Source organism: Falco peregrinus, chromosome 1, assembly GCF_023634155.1.
Source record: "Falco peregrinus isolate bFalPer1 chromosome 1, bFalPer1.pri, whole genome shotgun sequence".
In the NCBI taxonomy this organism is placed as follows: Eukaryota; Metazoa; Chordata; class Aves; order Falconiformes; family Falconidae; genus Falco; species Falco peregrinus.
Genome location: NC_073721.1, coordinates 5,337,671 through 5,361,728, shown reverse-complemented (window position 1 = coordinate 5,361,728; position 24,058 = coordinate 5,337,671). Strand labels below are relative to the sequence as shown.

The 24,058-nt window shown below is 40.3% G+C and overlaps 2 protein-coding genes across 4 annotated transcripts; both read left to right on the top strand.

The window, feature by feature from the left end:
• Positions 1-632: 632 nt before the first annotated feature.
• LOC101917621 (disintegrin and metalloproteinase domain-containing protein 9) lies at positions 633-20,014 on the top strand. Its single transcript, XM_013295302.3, has 22 exons — positions 633-907; positions 3,616-3,713; positions 4,629-4,705; positions 5,325-5,403; positions 6,350-6,426; positions 8,028-8,247; positions 8,754-8,819; positions 8,901-8,972; positions 9,650-9,822; positions 10,319-10,403; positions 11,535-11,656; positions 12,538-12,709; positions 13,551-13,640; positions 14,143-14,338; positions 14,458-14,563; positions 14,763-14,937; positions 15,350-15,430; positions 16,056-16,161; positions 17,115-17,247; positions 17,685-17,748; positions 18,255-18,307; positions 18,648-20,014. Exons 1-22 carry the CDS (start codon positions 838-840, stop codon positions 18,724-18,726), a joined length of 2,394 nt encoding a protein of 797 aa, XP_013150756.2. The 5' UTR covers positions 633-837; the 3' UTR covers positions 18,727-20,014.
• Positions 18,733-23,938, top strand: PSTK (phosphoseryl-tRNA kinase). 3 transcript variants are annotated; one of them, XM_055801932.1, is made up of 6 exons: positions 18,733-20,436; positions 20,781-21,066; positions 21,441-21,639; positions 22,091-22,166; positions 22,634-22,727; positions 22,945-23,938. In XM_055801932.1, exons 1-6 carry the CDS (start codon positions 20,086-20,088, stop codon positions 23,148-23,150), a joined length of 1,212 nt encoding a protein of 403 aa, XP_055657907.1. In that variant the 5' UTR covers positions 18,733-20,085; the 3' UTR covers positions 23,151-23,938. The 3 variants fall into 3 exon arrangements, with proteins under 3 accessions (XP_055657907.1, XP_055657913.1, XP_027635654.2); XM_027779853.2 differs by having other exon boundaries at positions 20,145-21,066; XM_055801938.1 differs by lacking the exon at positions 22,945-23,938 and having other exon boundaries at positions 20,124-21,066; positions 22,551-22,730.
• The last annotated feature ends 120 nt before the right edge of the window (positions 23,939-24,058 follow it).

The following is a 24,058-nucleotide window of genomic DNA, read 5'->3' as shown; positions in this document are numbered from 1 at the left end:
AAAAACGGATTTGCTCTGTTTTAATGAATGAATGAATTAAAATTCATTAATGTAAATGTTTTAGCACGAAAACTGCTGTCTCAGTCTCCTTTTTGAGTTTCTAAATGCGCCTGACACCTCTGAAACACGTAGCAAATTCATCCTGTTTTAGAAGCATTTCTCTTCTGCGTTTGGTGGCAATGTGGTTGCAGGATGCCTCGGAGGACTGTTCTGATCCTGGAAGAGCAATGAGCTGCACAAAATTACTTTGGTGAGGAGAATTATCTTTAACATAGAAGGGGCTGGGTAAGATCCCCGGTTTGGGGACTTCCACATGTTTATGGGATTTCCATGCTTTCATACACATTGTATTTTTGATATTTTTAAAGTAAAGATGAAAAAATGGAGAACAACAAGCTGAAATTTCAAACAGTAGATTGTTTTATACTAGAGGTTTGTTAACTGAGCTGATAATAGCCAGTATAAACATCCTAAACATTGTATACGTTGGTAGCACTATTTTATGTTTCTAATCTCATATGATCTCACTGTGGTATCAAAGTCCTTTAGGACAAACCAGTTTGATCCCAGCATGGGTTGGTCCTCTCTCCAATCAGCGTTTAAGGACACGCTGCTTGTTATTTGCCTTAAGCTGCCTAACCAGGTTATTTTGCAAGCCTAATGGATTAAATTTTACTTCCCATTTCCTTAGCAGAGATGAAGTATCGGAGTACTTTTTCTGTTGTTTACCATCGGAGCAGACGGTTCTCATTCCTCTAGTTCCCTGGTGCAGAGCAGCTAAGAGCCAGGTACACAGTCTGATCAGATGCTGTACTAGTTTCTCCAGCAAACCTAATCATGTTAAAACACAGCCTCTTTTTGTTCACTTTTGGACTAACTTTAACTGGAAAACCTTTTTGGATAAAAGGTAAGTTTTCAGTTTTTGTTACATACTCAGAAAGTTTCTCCAAGTCTTCTTGTACGCTCCAGTCCTGATCATAACGATGCACACCTTTCAAATCGAGTCATGGCTCTTCCCAGCTGTTAGGCTATTAGCTGACCTGCTAATTGAGAAAATCTTGTTCGGGAAAAAGGTGTCTGGAAAAGATTACGTGTTGAACCTTTTCACAGTTGAGCTCTTTGTGTTTGTTGTGGGGTTTTTTTTCTCCAGGATGTAGTAGGTAGGTAAATACATCATCTTCCATACAGGACACGGGTGGTGACAACTGCAGTTACTGTCACTTTCATCAATAGTACAGACTGTAGAAAAAGATTTCTTCTTCAGGATTGTGAAGGAAATGCCTACAGTTCTGTTTTAGTGCCTCATTAACTCATTTCCATTTATGATTTGTCTTCAGATTTTAGATTTAGCTGTAAGAACCGAAATATTTCTTAGAAAGTGATATTTTTATGATGTGCATTAAAGACCTGCTTTCAGGTGTCAAAATTTAAATTGTTAGAACCGCGTTGCCACTGCTAGCTCAACACACATTTAACTCATGAAGCAGAATGGATTGTGTTATTTAGGTAGTGAAATTATTGAAGATTAAGGGCAAATTCAGAAGTAAATACTGAGTGCCAATATTCTTTGCAGACCTGTTCACTAACAGCAACTTCCACATTTTGATTGCAATGGCAGTCTTTAATGTTAAACATGTGCAGCCTGCAGCTAGCTTATAAAAGTCCTGATGTTACCTGATAGGTAGAGATCATCATTACACTGGAGAATCCTCCTCCCCACTTTGAATGGGTGATTATGTGGCTTCTTTGCAATTGTGAATTCCTTTCACAGAAACGTGGGAGGCTGAGGGTGAGTTTGTACTGCCATAAATGAGAAGAAGTCTCTTTGTTTCCTTATGAAAGAACAATTTAAGAGGGAAGAAACCACTTTTGTTGTTAAAACCCATGTTGTTGATTCTGTAGCCTGTTTAATAGCAACAGTTGTGTCTCCGCTGATTAAAGTCAACACTCAAACCAGACTGATGAGCTAACAAGAAAAAGAAAGATGAATTCAAGTTCACACAATTTTTTTTAAAGTCACTGGACGTTGGTTTTGACTTTATAAAACCACTTACCTGAAACCAGATATGTGGAAGACTTCTCATCTTTAGCTTCCTGCATTGGCATGATGTTCTGGAGATAATTGTGATATAATTTAAATGGCTACAAACCTTTTGCAAAGGTTTGACTGTCGCTTGAACAAACAAAATGCAGCGTTAGGTGATGGCAGGAGGCAGCATGGTGAGCCAAGACTATACATGCAGTGGGCGGCAGAATTATAGCCAGAGGACAACTGCAAGTATTCCTCATTCAGGGCAAGGGGGGAAGGAATACAAGTAAAGGCATTTATGTGGAACGAGAGGGCTGAAGGGAGCGTTGATTTAATCAAGGAAAGGGCCGAAAGAAGTAGAAGTATGAGCAAGAGGGAGAAGAGCAAGTGCAGGACCTAACAGCAACTAGTAGTTGAAGAAAGTAAGAAACATCTCCCACTGTATTTAGGGACTGAAATTATTCTCCTGGAGATACAATATTCTCCAATTATCTGTCTAACAAGTTCTGAAATATCCTGGCAAAGTTGGGCCCGCTATTGAAAACAATTGTACCATACAAATTACACTAGGACCATTGTGTCAGCCACGCCTAGAGAGCCCTGCTGTAGATTTACGGATCAGCACAGTATTCCTGGCACCAACAAGGTGATTTCACAAAGCTTGAAGGAACTGAATTCCATTTGAGATGTTTGCATCTCTTGCAGTTAATTTTAACTGGCCAGCTACTTAAAAAATTACTGTGATGGCACAGATAGGTGGACAGAGATGGTAGTGTATAATTTTTTTGTCGTACATCAGGTTAAAAGCATAAATCATGGGAGAAAAAAAATGTTTCGAAAATTATAGACAAAATTAATAATCCAGAATAAGTGAGAATTAAGATTGTTTAAATCATGTGATAGTGTTTCTTTATGTGCTTCAGAAGAACCCAGCTTTAATCTGAAGTTAATTTTTTTAATCAATTCCTAAACTTTCTTCGTCACTATCAAAACATACACTGAATACAGGAAGGCATCTATTTATTTTATTTTAATTTTTCTTGGAGTTCTCTATTATGTTAGTATCATATTCATTGAGGGGTTTATTTTTTAAAAGACTAATCAATTTGGTTTGATACTGTCTATATGAAGGAATGAGAAGAGTTTGACCTATTATCCAAGCTTATAATGTAACTAAGACCAAGAGTCAAAGCCAAGATTGCCAGCCAGTTTTGAACACCCTGTTAAAGAAAAGTTTTGCTTGAATTTGCAGGTTTTAGCACTTTACATCAGTTGTTTGGAGTGGTGTAACCTTGAGTACAGTCAAAACGGCATGAGGCCACATTTTAAACACTCAGAAATTAAGAGTAACATGGCCATGAATCAAAATGTTGATTTCTGAGACATTCCAAGCATAATCCAAGAGCTCTGGCACAGAGCAGCCCAAACTGAAGCATGGGCAGTCAGGTCCTGTACTGGTGAAATTACTCTTTCTCCATTTACAGCCAGATTAGAATGGTCTTTCGGCAATCACCACTGTGCAGCTGCCAACGTAACAGCTTGCTTACCCTTTCTGATTCTTTAGACGTTTCAAACTTTTTTTTTAGGTGTATCTTCTGAACAGACATCCAGACTTTCTACATTAGAAATAATTATTCCTCGAAGTCTGACAGGCAGAGAGAAACATCACCCATTTTTTCATGAGGTTTGTCATTCTACCTGATTTTTTCTTCTGATGTAGCTGTTCTTCCTGATACTGCCCTGTATTACACACACACATGCAATGTATAGTATACATATTTTTGTGAAGAAATGCGCCCTGCACTCATTCTTTAGATTCTTAGTGTTTTCAACTAGTGTTGAGTATATTTGTTCCCCCAAATGTCTGGGATTTCGGTCCAAGCTAGCACCTTTCAAGCTTCTAGTCCTGTTAACAGCCTTATAAAACAGGAGGGAGAAGGAACATAAAGACTATTTCCATTTCCTCTGAGCTGGATTAGATGTTGAACTTGAACCATGCTGTATGTGTTATTTTACTCATGGAACCTGGCCTTTGGATAACCGGAGGATTTCAGCCATGTAGCACCTAAAGGGCTGGTGCTTGCTTTGTAGAAACGGTCCCACAGAGTCGCACAAGTTAAACAAATGAGTTAAAAGAGAAAGATCTGAGCCTTAATTCTTCAGTTCTGAGATAACTCTCTTTTGTGCTAGATAACGAGTCCATTACTGAAGTGACTGTTAATGAAATAACATTAGTCATCTTTGTGCAAACCAATTAAGGTAGAATCTGTGAGTTGTTCATCCGGCTGCCAATGATTAACATAAGGAGTGTCAGGAAACATGGTGTGGTCATTGGACGAGGAGTGCATACATGGGCCGTGCCCTTCTGCCTTCCAAGTGAAAATTTATACGGTAATAGAATTTAAACTTTCCACAGGGAAGAACGTAAAGTGTGCTGCTGAGGCCAAAATATAGAAGGCATGAGGGTTAGGAATCTGTGTTTGGTAGACACTTAAATCATACGTAGTAGCTGGACTGCTCTTCTCCAACAAAACATGGAAGGGACACAAACAAGTAGAAAAATCACCTGATTAAGTGGTATCTTTTGTTCTGTTTCCAGGAGCATTCAGATGACAATCTTTCTTACTCAATTAAAACCAGAAATGGAACATACCTTCTAAAACTGAAGAAAAATAAGTATGTGATGGAGTGTTCTAAGGAATCATACCGTCTTGGGAGTTAATTGCATACAGAGGAGTATTTTTGTACTGAAAAAATCCAGAGGAAAACATTTAAATGGCAGATTGTAGTAATTACAAAATTACTCTTAAACATTGTCTCTGTTATGATACAAATAGAAGGGAGTAATATTTTTTCTTGTTATGAAGAAATTTATTTCAATTAATTTTTTATTAGCAGCACAATATAGTACATTTCAGAAAATCCTTATGGACAATTCAAATTCAGTTCAGTGTTAGCTTTTTATTTAGTGGGGGGCGAGGGTTGTTAAACATGTTGTATTTGAGGAAATTTGTCTGTTATTGTTGTTTCTCTTTCCTGAGCCTGTAATAGTCCAGGCCCTGATGCAACGTGGTCTGTTCAGATCCTACTCTAGAGGTATTTTAGTTAAAATATTTCAAAATAACTTATGTTCCAAATAATGCAGCTCATTTTAAGGTATTTTGTTTCACATCTGTGGATTTTCATAATGATTTAGCATGAGTGTGCTGCTAACAGAATGTAGTACTTACCAAGATTCTTGACTTTTCTTGCTTTCTAGACTGTTAAAAGAGCTGTAGTTTATTTTTGTTTCCAGAAAGCTTCTTAGTGAAGACTTTATGCTGTATACATATGGGGGAAATGGGAAACTGGAGGCAACACAGTCACAAAACGAGGTATTGTACATAACAAAATATTGCATCAGTTTCCTCAAACCAGGGAAGCCAAGCTTTATGAATTGAAGGCCACATGAACCATTTGATAAAACTGAAGATGACAAGGACGTGTGTGCATCTTAATGCATTTTCAAAGCAATAGCAAATGCACAACCATTAATTCTGAGTGTCTTCGTATCTCTATAATAGGACAGTGAAAACTGGTGACATTTTTGGCAGTAGGAGGGAAAATGCGAGTGATGCATGTAATGTAACTACAGAAGAAAAATATATTTGCTGGGAAAGAGGCTTTTGTGCGTTTTCACATTCGTAGCATTTCTGTTTAACCGATACAAAACGTAAGGTTCTATGTCTTACGGGGGAGTGGGCTGTTTATGGGGATACAGCACCACTGTTTTCCAGGGTGTGAAAGGAGATGCCAGGAGATTATGCCAAGACTGAATTTGAGCTACCTGATTAGGTCGCATTTCTGCAATTAAAGGTACAATGGCAGCACCAAAGCTCTGTCGGTTTTAGGTCCTGTATCAAACAAACCTTATAAATGATGTTGAACTTAATTTCAACTTTAAACTGCATGTGAGCTTAGTGAGACTTAATTGGGTGCTTTGTGCATGGGAGATCTTCTCAGATCAAGCCTTTGAGAGGAGTCTGTTTAAGAACAGGATGAGCAACGTAGATGAAAATATTTTGCTAAATGATGGTGATGGGTTAAACTAAAAAGCTGTTGTTTTCTAGAACGAAGGGACCAAACACTATTGTAGGTACTCACGTCAAGTAATATTTTACTCCAAGAAGGCTGGGATTACTTTTAGAATAGGGAACTCTGTAAATTTGTAACAGCCAGCCTTGATGTCATGCAAATAGAACGGTTAGTTAGAATGTAAGTTTGCATTTGAAGCCAACAGTCTTATTTTGTCATTAATTATGTGGTTTTGTTGCATTTCAGACACACTGTTATTATCATGGCACTGTTGAAGGAATTTCTGACTCAATGCTTGCTCTTAGCACATGTGATGGCCTTAGGTATTACCTCTTGCTTTTTACTTCAGGATAATTCATAGTGCAGTACCAAAGTAAAACAGTAAAAAACAGTTGCTATTCATCGTACTGCTGCAGAGAAAACACCATCCTATCTTGCAAAAATTTTTTACAAGTATTTCACCTTTTTGTAAAGCTGAAACTCTTTACAGGGTTTATAGTTTACCTCAGCTACCACTTTTCCCCCCTTTTCCAAAATTCCTTCACAGAAAGAAGATAATGCCAGAGGGAGCATCATCTAAATACAAGCAGAACATGGGCATGAATTGAGGCCTTCGTTACTTGATGCAAGTGTCTTGACCAGAGATACGTTTGTAGTAGAAATGCTGTCTGATGATGCTTTCACTGAACTTAAAACACTCCTGCAAACAATTCTGTCTTATGAATTAGGCACGTTTCAAAAGACAAACCATTTCCCTGAAAAAGTTTTGACCAAATTTGAAGCAGATTTTTGTGTTTCAAATACAATAAAATTACATTTATTTGAGAAACATAAAGGGGCCAGATTAATGCATCAAAGATGGTTGTGTTCTCCCTGCAGAATCAGTCCGTATGAGTTGGCAAAGGAGATGGCATGCACGGCAAATTGTGCAGATATTCAGGATGTTCTTAGAGCGTGTCCATGTTCCACTGTGTTCACTGAGCCTGGCTTTTTAGCAGGAGTTTGAACGTACTTGTCGGTTGTAGTAGCCTTGTTCAGTTTGATGGCTTTTTGACAAGCAGGAAGAGGCAAATGGGGCAAAGTTCACCCATCTCTCACGTACAGTAACACAGTGAGATGCCACTCACAATAAATGATATTTCCTGGCATTCTTTTAAATGAGGAATAAAATGGTCAACGTACTGGTACTCCAGGTAGTGCTGGATCTCACTAAACAGAACAGATACTTCATTTTGGCCATTCTGCAAACTTACGCAGACTCAAATCCTTCGTTTACTTTGTATTCACATTTTGGAGGATCTTCCTTCACAAGACTGTAACTAGAGAATTCTTGTCCTAAATATAGTTTTGAGATTCTGGAGAACAAGATAATAGCTTCTCAAAGATTTTGGCACAGCAAATAGGCATGTATCAGGTGTTCCTGAGCCATGGACAAATGCAAAATCTTTTATACTTAGGGGCATTCAGCAGTGCAATACTGCTGTTGCCCTCATAAACACCCCAGTGATTGCTTGTAGCCTCTCTGTCTTAAAAGATACCGTTTTCTAAAATGCTGAATTAGTTAGCTGCATGGGGCTAGAAGTGAGACTAAAGATCAGGACTAAAAGAGAACCTTTGCATCAGCTCTTTACCCACAATCCAGACTCAGTAACAATTTGGCTTTTTTTTTTTTTTCTTTTCTGATTCAAGGAGCCCACACTTGTGTATGACTGAGTATTTTAAACAAGTTCTGTTTTGTCTTTTGAGAACCTGTTGGGCATTTGAACTTATATCCTATATTAAGATAATTTAAGATAATGACATATTTCAACATAGCGGTATGAACAGTTCTAGTTTTTAAGTATCCAGCTGTCATTCACTCACCTAGTCATAACCACAAGGGAAAAAACTGTGGAATAATTTTTCATTCTTTTATGATTATTAGAGGAATTCTCTACATTGGTGGCAAATGGTATGGAATGGAGCCGCTCAACACATCCAGCACATTTGAACACATGTTTTACCCATTGGAAGATATGCAGGATATCCCCTTCCAATGTGGTGTGCTGAACGTCAGCCTTCATCACGACAAGATGTTTGTGAAGCACTCTGTGAAATACGTGTTCTTATCAAACAGTACCTCTAGCAGGGAAAAGCTTTTCAGGGTAAATACATTTCTGTTGCTCTCTTGAAAGCTGCAGTCTAAGCCATCTTGTCAATCTTTTCCAGCAGCCAAGGTGTCCAGAGCTTTGGCATGGTATTGCTGCAGGTGGGTTTGGCCTGGCAGGCCACTGCCTCGTGGCCTTCATTTTCGTGGACCCCAAACCGGTGAGAGTACTGCTAAGGAAATCCTGAAATAGAAGAACAGCACAATGGGAATTTAAGATAGCTTGAAGCAATCCTTTAGCAGAAGAGCCCAAGACAGTCATGGGTATGACACGAAAGGCACGGAGCTGCCATTCAGCTCATGCCTCCCCATGTCTGACCACATGTGAATTACTGACATTCAGATGTTTATGTGGAAATCTAAGGCAAATTGACTTTTAAGGCCATATTAAAACAAATTCATCATTGCTTTGTAAACACATGAAATGAAAATCGTGAGAGAGATAAGTAAAAACCTGGAACTCATTATTTGTTATGTTAACTTATTGTGCTTTTTAATTTGCAGAAGAAGCGAGCTGTCCTGCCACAGAAAAGCTATGTGGAATTATTTGTCGTTGTGGATAACAACAGGGTAATGATAACATCCAATGCTAAATACATTTTATTACTTCATTAAATTTTTTCTCTGACATTCTCATCTGCTATTTTACAGTTTTTGATGAAGAAATCTGATCCTGCTGCGGTGCAAAGGGAAACAGTTGAACTGATTAATTATGTTAATGGGGTAGGTCAGATACAGTAGTTTCTCCTTTATCATAGTTTTTTTCAAAAGAACAGCTAATGCAGTTCTGAAGCTGTGTTGGAATTTATACAACAATTTGTAACACGTTTAAGGCACATCATGAATTTATGCACAAGTCTTGTAGCAGTACAAGCAGGGGGAGAGATGCAAGATGTTTTAAAACAACTTCCATGTGCTCCCAGACTTTTGACTGCTCCAGGAACATGAGGTCTTTGCTATGTTTTACATTTCTAGGAAGAGTATTTCTCATGTATGTAGTTTTTTATCAAGCGAGCTGTCAGCACTGTGAACAATTCCATAAGCTCTCTGATCCTCTGTTCCCAGCTTCTCTTCTAGATAATTAGCTAAGGAAATGAATGAACATGGTCTTTTCAACTTCTCAAACTGAAAGATATACTTAGGTACCTTCACGAAGAAGATTTCCTTCAGTCATATATTCTTTCCTTATTTAGTCTTATATTATACATATTTTTATTTCGTTTGTAATGTATAAATGTATTTTAGTTTATAAATACAAATACATTTAGTTTCAAAGAAAATAAAGTTATGTCTCAATCATTATGTTCAGCATATTGTTTACTCAGTAGTAGTGATGTAAGCTTTCGTAAGTCAGTTGAAACAGGCTGATGGACAGTAATTATCTTTTTTTTTTTTTCCAGATGTATAGAGCATTAAACATCCAGATTGTTTTGGTTGGATTAGAGATCTGGACAGATACAAACCATATATCTGTAATGAATGGTTCAGCTGGAGATGTACTGAGTAGATTCGTTTCTTGGAGACAGAAAGATCTTCTTAAACGATCAAGAAATGATGTTAGCCATCTCATAATGTAAGTTTTCATTCAGTGGAAAAGCTAGCCATGCTGCAAGTGTTGTTAACGTATATGATTTGGGGTTTACATATGAATGAAAATATAACTGGAGTAAAATTCACTCACTTTCCAAGCTGTTTTAACCTGGAAAAATGGCAAGGAAATATAATCAAGTCTTTATAGTTAATCAACTCTAGGTAGCTCTGCTTGGGTAAGGGGACTGGAGCAGACGACCTCCAGAGGTCCCTTCCAACCTCAACCATCCTGTGATTTTGTGAACTCAGAAGCACTGACACAGCAGACTTAGGTGACTGATCATTAATTTCAAGTTATGTTATTTGGATATTCATTATTAATTACAGTGAAATCCTGATATGGTGATAAATTTCTTCTTGACTTCAAGACGACCATATTTTGTCTTGCAATATTTGTTTCAAACTCATCAGTGTCTTTTTAGTAGAAATCCCCATTCATCCCCTCCTTCAACAACACCTTCAAACTGCTTTTGTTGCAGAGGGAGAAGTTCTTACGCTGGATCCATTGGAATGGCTTTTGTGGGTACTGTCTGCTCACAAGTCCAGGGAGGGTCAATCAGCACTGTAAGTACATAATGTTGTGGTTAAGGAAGAAACTAGCACAGGAGCTGCCAAACTGTCATAGATATGCTGCTAGTGAGACAAAGAGGTACCTGGACAACTGTAGGCTTTCCCCTGTGTATTTACAAAACCTAGAGTTGTAGTTACTGCTGTGGCCAGACATTGCTTCCACAGAGGTACCTTCCAGATCATGCTAATAAATAACGTGCACTTTGCTGACCTGTTTTGTCAATTCACTCTGGCCTTGCAGACTAGGCTTGGAGTTGTACGGTTTCTTTTAACTGGGTTTCTTACATAAAGACTTGTGCATAGTTTACCTTTTTTTTTTTCTTTTAAAATATTTCCCAGTTTCTCTCTTCTCTCCTCTTCACATTCCAGTCCACTTAGCCCACGTAGTCCTGAAATAATTTTTTGATCACCTTTTGTAATTCATCTATCTCAAGATTGCACAAGAAAAGCCCATCCTCGTATCATTAAAGTTCATAAGCACAGTGGTTTTGGAATGGGAATACAGTTACAAAATAATGTGTATTTTTTTACTCTTTACATGGATGGAAAGTGAACATAGTGCACTTCAGTGTCTGGAATTCCCCACAGTAATGCTAAACAGGCAAAAATTTTAAACACAGCAAAATCAGTAAGAATCTAATTTTTTTTTCCTTCACCCCTGGGGCAGAACCGGTATCTCCAGCAGTTCCTGTCCTTACAATATGGATGCCACAACACTGTGGACAATCTAAGAAGTAGATTCTGTTCTTTAACTGTATGTCTGTCATTGAAGGCTCCATTGAAATCAGTGTCATGACTAATTAACTGTGTTAGAGTAGAACAGAATAGAATAGAAAAGAATAATTTCAGTTGGAAGGGACCTACAGCAATCATCTAGTCCAACTGCCAACTGTTATTATTCAGCATATGATCCTAATGGAAGGAATAGAAAGAGTGGCAGAATTGGGCCCTACCTGAAAATAAACGGTGACAAATTGTGTGTTCCCACTGCTTTTGCTCTACAATATCATTTAGTATTCTGTCTTCGTAGACTCTGAGATTTGTGGCTTGAATAAACCGGTAGGTAGAAACGCAGTATTTTCTTTAGTAGCACATTGTTTTTTTAACACTGATTCTCTTTATTAGTTGAATCATAACAATATGTTACGTCACGCTACAGTAGTTGCACATGAATTGGGGCATAATCTCGGAATGAAACATGACGATAAAAGGTGTCCTGCATCCTATATTATGCACAGCACAGATAAGTAAGACTTCCAGTTATTTTATTTTAACATTTGTTAGTTATCTGCAGTGACTATGCCTTATCAGCTGTGAAACTCCCATGAATCTTGAAGAACTTTTGTGAATGGGGAGTTGTTTGAAAAGTTTAATCACAGAAGTGAATTCACTGACTCGGGACTTGACATAATTTTAATTTATTTGAAATGATATCTGTTTTCCAATCCAGTCATTCTTTATTTGTAGCATTCCTAAAACCTTGGATTTTCTTAATTTTATTTTATTTTTAATGATAGTGTGTTGCTGGGTTTTTTACGCTGCTGAGAGTGCTTTACATATATTCACTGGGTTTGTGCAAACGTGCATCATTCACACAGAATCTCTTAACAGTTAATTTAAACAAAACCTCTCGGCTTACGTTTCTTTCAGTTTGTTTTTTTGGTTTCCCCTTAAGAGAAAAGGATCATATTATTTTGCCTGTCCACATTTGTATTAATAAATCAGGGTAATTGAATACTGGCCAAAACTACTGTTAGAAGATGTATTCCTGAGTTCTTAGGGACTCCATGTCAAGGTGAATGTCTTTCTGGAAAGTGTTTTTTAATTACGCATTTTTAGACTCAGTACAGACAAGGAATTTCTAAGGCCTGTTTTATAAAGGATACCAGAATGGATAATCTGATGGTCTCTCTGGCTTATAAAAGTCCTTGCATTTATGTTATACGTAGTATATTTAACTTCTAGTACTGTACTGTAATGCAAAATAAAGTAAAAATGAAGTATCTCATGATCTCTTAGCATTATGAAACATGTTTATTATAGACTGACAATATTTTAAGGGCTTGAGTTGTATTTTTTTCCTGTAAGCAAAATATTTATAATAAAAAAATAATGTTATGCTTTCCAGTGGATCCAGGAATTTCAGCACCTGCAGTGCTGATGATTTTGAGAACCTTATTCTAAATGGAGGAGGACACTGCCTTAGAAATCCTCCCAAACCAAGTAATATTTACAAAGAACCTGTCTGTGGTAATAATGTGGTAGATAACGATGAAGAATGTGACTGTGGCAAACCACAGGTAATGAATGAAATTCAACTGTATACTTGTTTTATGTTGTTATGGTTTATGTTATATTTGTTGTATAATACTGCCCTTTTGGTATCCCTGATTTGCCTTAATAGAGGACTTCTCCTTGTAATTTTACATTTTTGCAAGCAATATGAAGTTAAATCTTAGTAAAAGCCTAAAATCATACTTTGATTTTGCTATAAACTCAGTCGAGGGCTACTGGCCTTCACAGAACTTTGAGGCAATGCTGAGAAAGAGGTACCTTTCAGCGAAGAGTATGTGGAAACACCATTTTTGTGCTGGTCTTAGTAACATGGATATTTCTGTTACATAAAAGAGACAACTCATCTACAGAGGAAAATGTCCCTCAAAGAACGGGATACATTGACTCGTTCTTTAGAAAATAAGTGTCTCAAAAAAGACACCAATAAATCGAAAGGCTGTCAGCAAACACTGCTATCTTCAAAGTTACTAAAAGGTACCAACATTTCCCTACATCAAACTGCTAGTGTAGCAGAAAAACGAGATGGGCGAAGGGGTGATAAGAAATGTTATTTAAAAACCGATCTATTCCGCTTCTTTTAGTGTCCGCTTAAAGTTTAAACCTACCCTATAACCCCTGTGCCACAACACGTCAGAACAGATGTTTTTCTGATGACTTGTAGTAAAGAAATACAGACAAACTGTCTATTGGTTTCTGTTAGAGCAGAACGCTGTCAGCCTCTGGGCATGCCAGAGAGATGGCGTGTTTAAAGTTTCCTTTCTCCGTGCACTTGGATTGATGATGTACTTTCCTAGCTATACAGTGAGGTAAAAACATTGTGTCCCCTTCTCTGTGCTTGTTCTTCAGGAATGTACTAACCCTTGCTGTGATGCTGCAACCTGCAAACTCACGCCTGGATCGCAGTGCGCTCAAGGACTGTGCTGCAAGAATTGTAAGGTAGGCTGTTTTATTTAGCTAAATTGATGCTATTTCCTAGTGTTTTTTAATGTTTTAAAAGAGGTATCACAGTACCCTTGACATATTATCACATTATCAAACTACATTCACCAGCAGAGTATGTAAACAGAGAACACATGCCTAACAACTCTTGACTAGCAGCGAAGAAATAAAATGTAATCTGTGTCATCCCTCGTAGGACGCAGGAGCAATCAGTAGAAGTGATCTCCATTGTGCAACACCAAGGCTGTGATAGTTGGCTGCTTGTTAATTTGTACTTGTGTACGCATTTGCACTATTTACCCAAGTCCTCTGCAGACTCAACGCATAAACTTGTGGCCACACCACATGACACTGAAGTTTTAGATATTCATTAGCTATCAATCTGAAAAAATATTTTATCTTCTTTAAAATCACAAAAGGTTCCCAGCTGTCCTTGTTTCACATTAGAACTTCTGTTGTTCCAAAATAAAAGTCGGGTGGCATTCCTCTCTGGTTCTAGTTTAAAGTGGCAGGAGCCGAGTGCAGACCGAAAATGGATTTCTGTGATCTACCTGAATACTGCAACGGAAGCAATGCCTACTGCCCAGACGACGTTTATATCATGAATGGTTACCCATGCAACAACATGAAGTCATATTGCTACTATGGAGTATGCCAGAGTTTTGATTCACAATGTGAAGCTATATATGGAAAAGGTATGTTTATAATTTAATGTAAAGAGACTTGTAGTCTCCTAATAGACAGTTCTGATTTTTCTTTCTCATATTTTTAAGACAGTGTACTGGCTTACTAAGTTTCACTTTTTTTTGTATAGGAGCACGAAAAGCACCTGATGTATGCTTTGAAAAAGCAAATATTAAAGGAGATAGATTTGGAAACTGTGGAATGAGTGGTGGAATGTACAAGAAATGTCCTGTTCAGTAAGTCACCAGCAAATAAAAGCTAACCTTGAGATGTTCAATGTGAAATATACATTCTGTTACAAACTCTTAAAAGCATGAGATTTAAAAGATTATTTCCTTGACGTGCAAGCTAAAAACTTTGACTGGATGGTGTATTGCACTGATTCAGGGTTTTTTTCTGTTCACCTTGTGTCTGAGTGTCATTCATTCAATACAGGCATAGTCTGTGCGGCAAGGTCCAGTGCACCTCTGTTACTCTTCAAAATCTTCCTGCTTGGAGTGTTGTCAATAACGCATCCGGTGTTTTATGCTGGTCTTCTGACTTTGACTTAGGATCAGATGTCCCTGATCCTGCTCAAGTCCGTGATGGAACTGCCTGTGGAGAAAAGAAGGTAAGATGAATCACAGCAGCATTACAGGATATATTCCACCAACTGGAAAGTTCTTAACTTTCAAAAGCATTACATAGCTCTCTTATTTTTATGCCATAATATAATAAAAAAATCTGCTTTTTGAGATGAACATATGCAATGAATTAGCTCTTCAAAAACTGGTATGCTACAAATCAGTGAAGTACATTATTAGTTATTCAAATTACTCACCAAAATGCATCCACAGACTTAAGAAAATCTGAGACAAACACAGCTATAGAACTGTGAAGTACTGAATGTTCTAGCAGCCCTTTTTCTTGACATTTAAGTAAAAGCTTTAGACTTGTAAACATATACATTTATATTGTATATTTATAAAAGGATGGGATTTTTTGAACTTTTGTGTTTGAAAGACACTAACTACTTTTTCCAGGCCTGTGTAGGTTTTGAATGCGTTGATGCAAGTCGTCTGGGCTACAACTGTGATGTAAAGGAGAAGTGTAACGATAATGGGGTGAGTAGATGGCGTTTTCATGCCCTGTTTCTAGAAGACAGAGATAGGTGCAAAATCCCTGAATAAAAGCAATAACCAGCCAGATGGATTTGGTTTTTTTCTCATCTGTATGAAAAGTTAAGTCCGCTTTTTAATCCGTAATTCATGTTGCCAGTATACTGTAAACCTCTTAGCACTAACACTGAAAGACATTTCTTCTGAATTGCCCTAGGGATTTTTCTAATACTACTGAGCTGTTGAACTGTAAAGGGAAAATGTTCCTTTGAGGAGGACACGCTAGTGATTCCTGATGTATGTCTCCATGAAAAATCAAAATGGAGTCCAAAGGTTATAAAAGTGTCTTCTCTGGACTGTAATCTATGGCAGGCGAATAACAAAACAGAAGGTTAATTTCTATAGAGAATTAACTTGCGCTGTCAGTATCCCTCAGTGTTTTGGGATGTTATGGAGGGGGAGAGCTTATTCCCAGTTAATACTTCATGTATTTCTATGCAATACTGTGCAGTATTTCTTGTTTCCACATGCAATTCTTAATGTGGAACTCCAAATATAATACTGGAGGTTGAAGTGGCAGCTTGCAGAAAGGCATTGTTCATTTGACTAATCCCTGTCATATGGACTGTAGGTGTGTAACAACAACGGGAACTGTCACTGCAATTCCGGATGGGCGCCTCCGTTCTGCAACGAGTCAGGCTACGGCGGCAGTGTTAATAGTGGTCCAGCTCACATAGGTAGGCTAGTGAAACTGGCCTTCATTCTGTCCGCACTGTCTGGTAAAATAACTACTAATAACTAATGGGTGCGTGCATGTGTGTGTGAGTCTCTTTTCAACTGGTTTTTTTTACTGTGTGGGACACTTAATCATGGGCTGACTTGAAAAACAAACATTATTATCTGATGTGCTTGTTAGTAGACATCAAGGAAGCTGGTCCAAGGGAGAATTTGACCTCTATTTACTCTAAGATAAAAAGCAATACATTAGTTCCCTAGAATTACTGTTACATTTTTTAAATAGTTAGATATTTACTTAGGTATTTAAAACAGAGTTCTGATAAAATGGATGTAATAGAGGAAGACCATCACTTGAGAATGAAACCAGCAGCCTTTTCATATGGAAAGGGTCCTCACAGGAATGAGAGGGGTTAACAAGGTGCATTGGCTCATGTAAGAGCCCTGAAATTCTGCAGAGGGAAAATGGAGTAGATTTTGCTGGCCTTTACACTGAGAGACCATGCAAAACCTTTTCCCTCTCTTTGTTCACAAGCAAAGTTCATCATCTGTAGCTTTGTGAGGCAAAAACCAATCCATATTATGAGAAAGGGAAAACATGGTTTGTATTAAAGGCTTAGGAAGGCAAAGAAGACATGCAGACCAGTTGTGGGTAAGCAAATACAAAATAAATTTGTCTGCTTTAGAATTCTTGAAAAAATACATGGAAAAGGGTAATGTTTGTACATCATACAACATGGGATGAGTAAGGCAGAAAGAATTGGTAATAACATAAGGCCAAATCCTACTTTTCTGATCACAGCATTTTATAAATTTCAGTGAAATTACTAGTTTTAATCCATAATAATTTGAAGATTGTAGTTTTTATAACAAAAGGTGGTTTAGCAGAAAAAATGCTTTAATATGAGGTTAAACAAGATTATTATTTTAAATTATTTCGATTATTTTTCTCTAGATACATCACTTCGGGACGGTCTGCTTATTTTTTTCCTCCTTGTGTTGCCAGTTGTAATCATTACTGTATTAGCAGTAATGAAGCATGATGCAATAAGAAGAAGGTTTTGCAGGAAAAGCAGAAGACAACACAGGTATTTTACTTATTACAAATGCGTATTTCAACACTTTGGAGCATCCTCCAGATTAATTCAGCAAGCCTGGTAGATGCTTTAGCTAGACAATGAATTCCATACCTCCGAAAAGAAATAGACTTTGCTGCTAATAGTAGTAGTAGGTAGTTTAATAGCCAGTGCCCTGCTATTAGGTAGTTTAGGCCAGATGCTCCAGTTGTCACTTCTTGAGCATTTTTTCCCAAAATATATTGCACTTTTCTAACTGTTACTGATAATTGTATTGCATGGACACAGGGGCGTAGCACACTGAAATTATCTGTCAAGGCCAGAAAGGGGTGGAGTCAGAAACAGAATCCAGATCTCTGAGCTATAGACTTGTCCCTTGAAAAATGCTGCATCCCTGATGGCAGTTAAACCAAACGGGGATTTTCCTGATGATGTGGTTTTTATTTCAGGGACAACAATGTGCAGCAACCAAAGCAAAGTAACGGCCCAAGTCATAACGCAAGAAATAAACAGGTAAGATAGATGCATACTTGCATTATTTTATGTTGAGTAATCTGAATTATACAGTGCCTTTTCTCTAACATAGTTACTGATGACTTTGTGGCTTTCTGATACATTGAAACCATCTGAATATATATTATTTAAAATAATTTATAATGTGTTAGACAGGATTTCTGTTTGGGTACGTATGAGCTTTATTGCCTGCCCTGTCAACACAGGCTGTGAGTGGTATGGGATGGAACAGGCTGCAACTTAGCAGAGCAGCCAGAAATTGAGCTCTGGGTTCTGTGGCCACGTACCAGAGAAGCTGCTTAGCCAGGCTGTATATCTAGCTCTCATAAAACAAAATAAAAATTATCAAAACAAAATGTTGTGGAGAATATGGAGAATGTATCAGGAAATAAAAGTTTTCTAAATTTTCCAAATTCTAAAATGCCATTAGCTTAATACTGAATAATTAGCTACACTTTGAAATCTGTGTTTTCTGTTAACCTGATCTTCTGCAACATCTTTTCCAGCCTGCCACATCAAGTCCTGATTTTTTGACAACGTTGCATTTTCCTGGTCCAAGGTTTGTAGTATTTAAAACCACCTTTACTTCATATTTGCTATGTTTACATTGCTGTATCAAGTGAAGTTCCTAATGTCTCATGTCCCACTTAGGATTTTTCATGCAGCTGCGTATAAGATGTAATAGATTAAATGCTTGAAGGAGAAATGTTGATTTACTGCTTGTATAGAAAACATAACAGCACATGTAAATGCTACAAGGGAGAGGGAGGGGTAGAGAGAGTTAAATATATGCATAAATGCTAGCAACTGTATTAAAATTATAAAGAACTAGTTTAGAAATACCAGTCAGTTGTCTCAAGCCATGAAATACTTCACAAAACGTGTTTTCCACACTTCAGGCAGCTAGCACAGACCCAGATTCCTGCAGCTCCTTCAGGACCTCAACAACCCCCACTCCCACCTACACCAACCGTCTGAAAAGTTTCTTGGGAACCCTCACCCAATTCTGACAAGTAACTGGTCTGAAAAAAACTTAAAGATTGCAATCCTCCAGTCCTCTCCTCTCCTCGTGTAGCCAAAACGCCTTCGGAAAGCACGTACCTCTGGAAAAAGACCTGATGCCAAGAGGCACCAAACACAGATTTTGTAACACCCCATTGTTTTGCTAATTGCTGCTGGCTACATTTGTGCCTCTTCTGCCTCACCTCTTGATTATTTTTAAACCAAAAGCCTGAAGTTCAACTCTTGTTAGATTAAATCTGTAACAGCATCTGAGAACAGGACTCTTCTGAAGTGCAGCTTTACTTGCAGGCCAAAGAGAAGTGAATGCAGTTATTTACAGAGTTTATTCTCCTCTAGTCATACGCCGCTGTGAAAATTAGAATGTAGATTGACCTCTTGGGAAGCCCGCAGTCTGCCCAATTCCCGGAGCGCTGTCTCAGCAGCACACGCACCGCAGCTGCACCCCACATGCCAGGCTCGCCGACAGTTCCCACGCGTTGCTCTGAGCCTTGTCCTCGGCGCAGCCCAAGCAAAGCTGGGACCCAGATGCCACCCCTCACGACCCACTGGCCACGCTACCTGCCAGTTCAGGTAGTGTATGAAAGTAACCTCATAACACTAGCCGTGGAAACAAACTCAGTAGGTAATGTATCTGAGTCTAAATGAAACCAGCCCATCTCTGTTGCTACAGAAAAGGTGGGGTATCAGGAAACAAATTATACAATGTAACGATGGTTTAATGGTTACTGGTTACCACAAATTGCGATTTTTGCTAAAAACTGATTCAACTACAAAGCCAACAGGTAACTTTCATCATGCTAAATGGGACAATTGGAATCCTGTACTGATGTAAAAGAAAATACATGTAGCGACAGTTTGTCAAAACGGCAACTAACTGAAAAGAAGCTGCTACGCAGAGACAAACTCATGGGCAAGACCAAGGCTGCTGACCAGCCCGTACGTCGCGGGATAAATCGCACCGTGCAAACTTTGGGGTACGAGCTAGCGCGTGGGGCAGGGCACGGAGCCCGGTACAGAGCCGCCTCTGCAGAACGGGCCTCTGCCCCCTGTGCTGGCCGCCTCACCGGGGGCTGGCCGCGGGACCCAGCGCGTGCAGGCAGGGCCGGGCTCTGCCGAGGGAGCGTCACCGTCCTTAATTCCTCAGGATCTTTAATTGCTGTTATCACGTATCCCTATCGCTTAGGCCTCACCAACAAGCGCAGTATGAATTACCGCAATTTAAAATAAATCATCAGGGTCCGCACAGGTAGTAGCATCTCAATTTTATGTTCGTAACAGACCCCACGGCCGGGCTCGCGCAGCCGCCCGACTCAGATGCAATATTTAGCTCATTATCCAATTAACCGGCGAGTAAGGCCGGCGGTTCCCGCCCCGCCCCGCCCCGCCCGGCGGCCCCGCGCATGCGCAGAGCGGCGGCAGTCCCGGACGGCTACCGGGCCGGTGGCGGCGCTGGCGGCGGCGGCGGAGCGGCGGGGCGGCGGCGGGCGCGCGCGGGTGGGGCTGTGCGTGCTGGGGGGGCTGCCGGCCGCCGGCAAGTCCACGCTGGGCCGCGCCCTGCGCCGCCGCCTGCCGCAACGCCGGGGCTGGGCCTGCGCGCTGCTGGCCTACGACGAGCTGATCCCGCCGGAGGCCTTCCGCCCGCGCGAGCCGGGGGCGGGGCCGCTGGTCAGTGCGGCTCTCCGCCTTCCGGCGGCGCGCCCTCTGCTCTCATTGGCCACCCGAGGCGCCGCTCAGCAGCGTCACTGGCTGCGCGACGGCCGTTGCCAGGCAGCGCGGCGCGTCCCGGGGCCGAGGCCGGGGCCGAGGCCTGGGGGGCGGCGGAGGGCCGGGGCCGGGGCCGGGGGTCGGGGCCTGGAGAGCGGCGGAGGGCCGGGCGGGCGGCTGGGGGCCGGGGGGCCGGAGCCTGCCGGAGGGCCGGGGCCTGGGGAGTAGCGGGGGGGGTCGGGGCCTGGCAGGGGAGCTGGAGCGGGGCGGCGCGGGCCCTCACCCCTCGCTGCCTTCCCCCGCAGCCGCCCTGCTGGAAGCGGAGCCGACGCGAGCTGCTGCAGTGCCTGGAGCGCGTCCTGCGGGCGCTGCTCGGTGAGGACCCGCAGGCCGCCCCCGCCCCGCCGGCCGCCTGGCACCGCTTGCTGGCCTGCTGCCAGCGGCAGGGCCTGCTCTGCCCGCCGGAGGGACAGGCCGGACCTGGCCCTTGCTGGGCACCTCCAGGCACGTCTAGGCCGCTCTACCTCATCTTGGATGACAATTTTTATTACCAGAGCATGAGATATGAGGTGTACCAGCTGGCTCGAAAATGTAATTACTCTTTGTTCCTACACACAAGAACCTTTTCAGCTTTGTTGGAAATTCTGCGTGCTTTAACTCCCATTCTTTACATGCTCATGTGGAACATTTGTAACTCTTAATTGTTAGATTCCTGCGGTACAGTAAGCATCACCTTTATTACTGCGTCATTAGAAATGCTAGGTCACTCCAAACCATTCTTATATATGTTGATCTCAGAAATTACTACTTGAGCAGCCTGGAAGGTAAAATTGTTCATATTCATTTCAGGCTCAGAACTAGTGTAGAAATTCTTCATTTATGTAAAGCCTTTCTCCTGCATGTTGCACTTAGAATGTTTTGCTTTAATAGCTTAAAGGTAAACTCGGCTGTTTATGTTCTTTTAGATTCCTTGAGCTTCTGCCAGTTATTTTTAGAGTGTCCACTTGAATGCTGCTTGCAGAGAAATTGTCTAAGAAGCCGTCCAGTACCTGACCAGACAATATATCTAATGGCAAGAAAAATAGAAATGCCAGATCCCAAGAAGAACGCTTGGGAACAGAACAGCCTCATTCTGAAAAGTTTGGATGGCGCTCCAGAGGATGAGTATGCTACCGGGTTGATGCTGGGGTTTTCACTAAGTACCATTTTCATGAACAGGGGGGGTAGAAGCTTTTCACTGTGCCTGAACAGTATGTAAAAAACATTCCATATGGCGATTTTTGGAAGCCTGTCAGCTACACAGAATACACGCCAGTTGTCAGGAACTCATGGCCATCATTCTTTGCAGAGTTAACCTCCAAACTGTGTTACTAAACTGCTGCTGAAAATCTATGTGAATTGTCTGAAACTTTTAAGACTGGAAATAATTGGCTGTAGTTTTAGCTGTAATTGTTTTTCATCTAACTTGCTGTATAAAGATTATTTCATTGATTGCCTCATAAATTTAACTGGACTTGCTTTTTTTTCTGTGATGAGGTGTCATCACAAAATGAAAGAAAAATCTTCAGCGAAACTGTTTGATTAATGTGGTTTACTCTGTTATTTTTTTTCTTAGTGAGCAGATAATTAGTTTGCTGGCCACTGCTTTGGAAAATCCAGTGAAGCAAAATGAGGAAGACACTGAGCAAAAGGTAGCAAGGCTTCTCTTCACTGTTGCAGCTCTTTCGGATAATGGTGAATGAGCAAGTTAGTTAATCCTGAATTGTATTCAGAACACCACAATGACAGAAACTGAGAAAAGCGATTGCACTTCTTGATTGCAAAAGCATACACAAAGAGTTAATCCTATTTCAAATGGGTACTTCTATCACCTTATTAAGTTAAGCGACTAAACTACCTTTAAGAATACTGTTATATGTTCTAGAGTAGTAAAAAGGTTTTGGAGCTGTCACATCACACTAAGGAAAATAATGTTCACTTCTTAACATTGCACATACCCACCTCTGAATTCAACAGAGCAGGTGCGCACTGCACTGGTCATCAAGTTGCTGCTAATGTTTTACTTGTTTTCAAAGAGTACTTCAAATGTTGATGGCAGCCTAAATCAAGTTTAATGCGTTTGCATGTATTCTTCCTCTCTGTTGGTCACCCTGGCTAGGAAGCAGATCGAGCAATCTGTGCAGCTAGTGCTGTCCATCAGGCTGATCAGACGTGCAGACGAATCATTTCTCAGGCAATGAAGGATGCAAAAGGTACGTGCAGCATGTTCTAGGTGCTAGCTGGCAACGTAAGACTAAGCCTATGAAATTCCCTTGGGGTAAACTGTTAAGGAATCCCAACCCTGCGGGTGTGACCAAAGCAATCACCTTCTTCCAAAGTCTGGTCAAAGTTACTTGTAGTGCGAGTCAAGAATCTGTAAATTTTATCTTTAAGGATCACGTTAAAATTTCAGCTTTAATTTTCTTTTAGATAAAAACATACTCCCAAGTGAGATGAAGAGCCTGGCAGAAGAGCTCAACAAACTCAAAGCAGAACTTCTGGAAGACTTGCGGCAAGGAAATAACTTGAAAAAACAAATTTGCATACAAAATCAATATTCAGACCCTGCTGCAAGTTTCATCTCTGCATTCCAACATGGAGCAAGCAATGTAGTTAATAAATATATTTTAAAATAATGACATAGAGAATGGTGGTGTTTTCTAAGAGCCCAGAGTGTTTATTCCTTGAGCAGTACCACTGAAAGCATCTAAGAGATAAAGCCTTCTCCTTTGGAGGCTTGTGCCTTGTCTAACTCTTCCTCCCTTATTATGAAGAGAAACAGTCTAGCGTACTTTGAATACCAAGCCAAAACCAAACCATCCTTAGATTTTATTGAAATTTCACAGAATCACAGAAAAAGTTAGCCTGGGGGGAACACATAGAAGTCACCTAGTCCTGTTTCCTGCTTACAGCGAGACTAACCCCGGTCTGGATCAGCTTTCCCAGAGCCTCCTTCAGCTTAGGTTTAGAAGAGCACGTTGGATGGTGACCTGCTGTGCTCTGTCAATCGGCTACCTGAGCACCTCCAGAGAATACATGCCTGGGAAGGTATAAAACCAAGAAGCGAGATGGGATGGCTCTAGGCTTCTCTGCTTATTTCCCTGACAAACTGCAAAGAACCAGAAACTTGAGAACTGCATGCATGTATGCACGCATGTAGGATTAACTCCGATGTCAACTTAAAACGTGGTGCCTTCAGAGTTGCTCATAACAACATACACAGAAGTTCCATAGGCAGCGACAACCACCTCACCACGATAAAAACTGATTTCAGACATACAAACGCTCTTGATAAAAAGGGGATCCGAGTATGAGGAAACAAAAAATTTGGAAGATGACCAAATGTGCAAGATTAACAGCAGAAAGGAAAAGAAGCACGTCCTATGTCAGCAATAAAATGAAGCCTTTTCAATTAGAGTAGACAAAACAAAGGCACTGTTCCTTGCTTACCCAGCAGGTAAGCTTACCTTCCTTACCATATCTAGACCACACCTAGTCATGAGCAGTTCACCAGTTCCACCTGTTGAAGCATAGGCAACTAAGA

What these genes read in the sequence shown, in the direction of transcription:
- LOC101917621 (XM_013295302.3), top strand. Translation starts at nt 838, where the DNA reads ATGTTAAAACACAGCCTCTTTTTGTTCACTTTTGGACTAACTTTAACT. An exon ending in GCAGGGAAAAGCTTTTCAGG is followed by an intron (nt 8,248 to 8,753) that starts GTAAATACATTT and finishes TTTAATTTGCAG; the next exon opens with AAGAAGCGAGCTGTCCTGCC. An exon ending in ATTATGCACAGCACAGATAA is followed by an intron (nt 11,657 to 12,537) that starts GTAAGACTTCCA and finishes TATGCTTTCCAG; the next exon opens with TGGATCCAGGAATTTCAGCA.
- PSTK (XM_027779853.2), top strand. Translation starts at nt 20,172, where the DNA reads ATGCGCAGAGCGGCGGCAGTCCCGGACGGCTACCGGGCCGGTGGCGGC. An exon ending in GATGGCGCTCCAGAGGATGA is followed by an intron (nt 21,640 to 22,090) that starts GTATGCTACCGG and finishes TTTTTTTCTTAG; the next exon opens with TGAGCAGATAATTAGTTTGC. An exon ending in GGCAATGAAGGATGCAAAAG is followed by an intron (nt 22,728 to 22,944) that starts GTACGTGCAGCA and finishes ATTTTCTTTTAG; the next exon opens with ATAAAAACATACTCCCAAGT.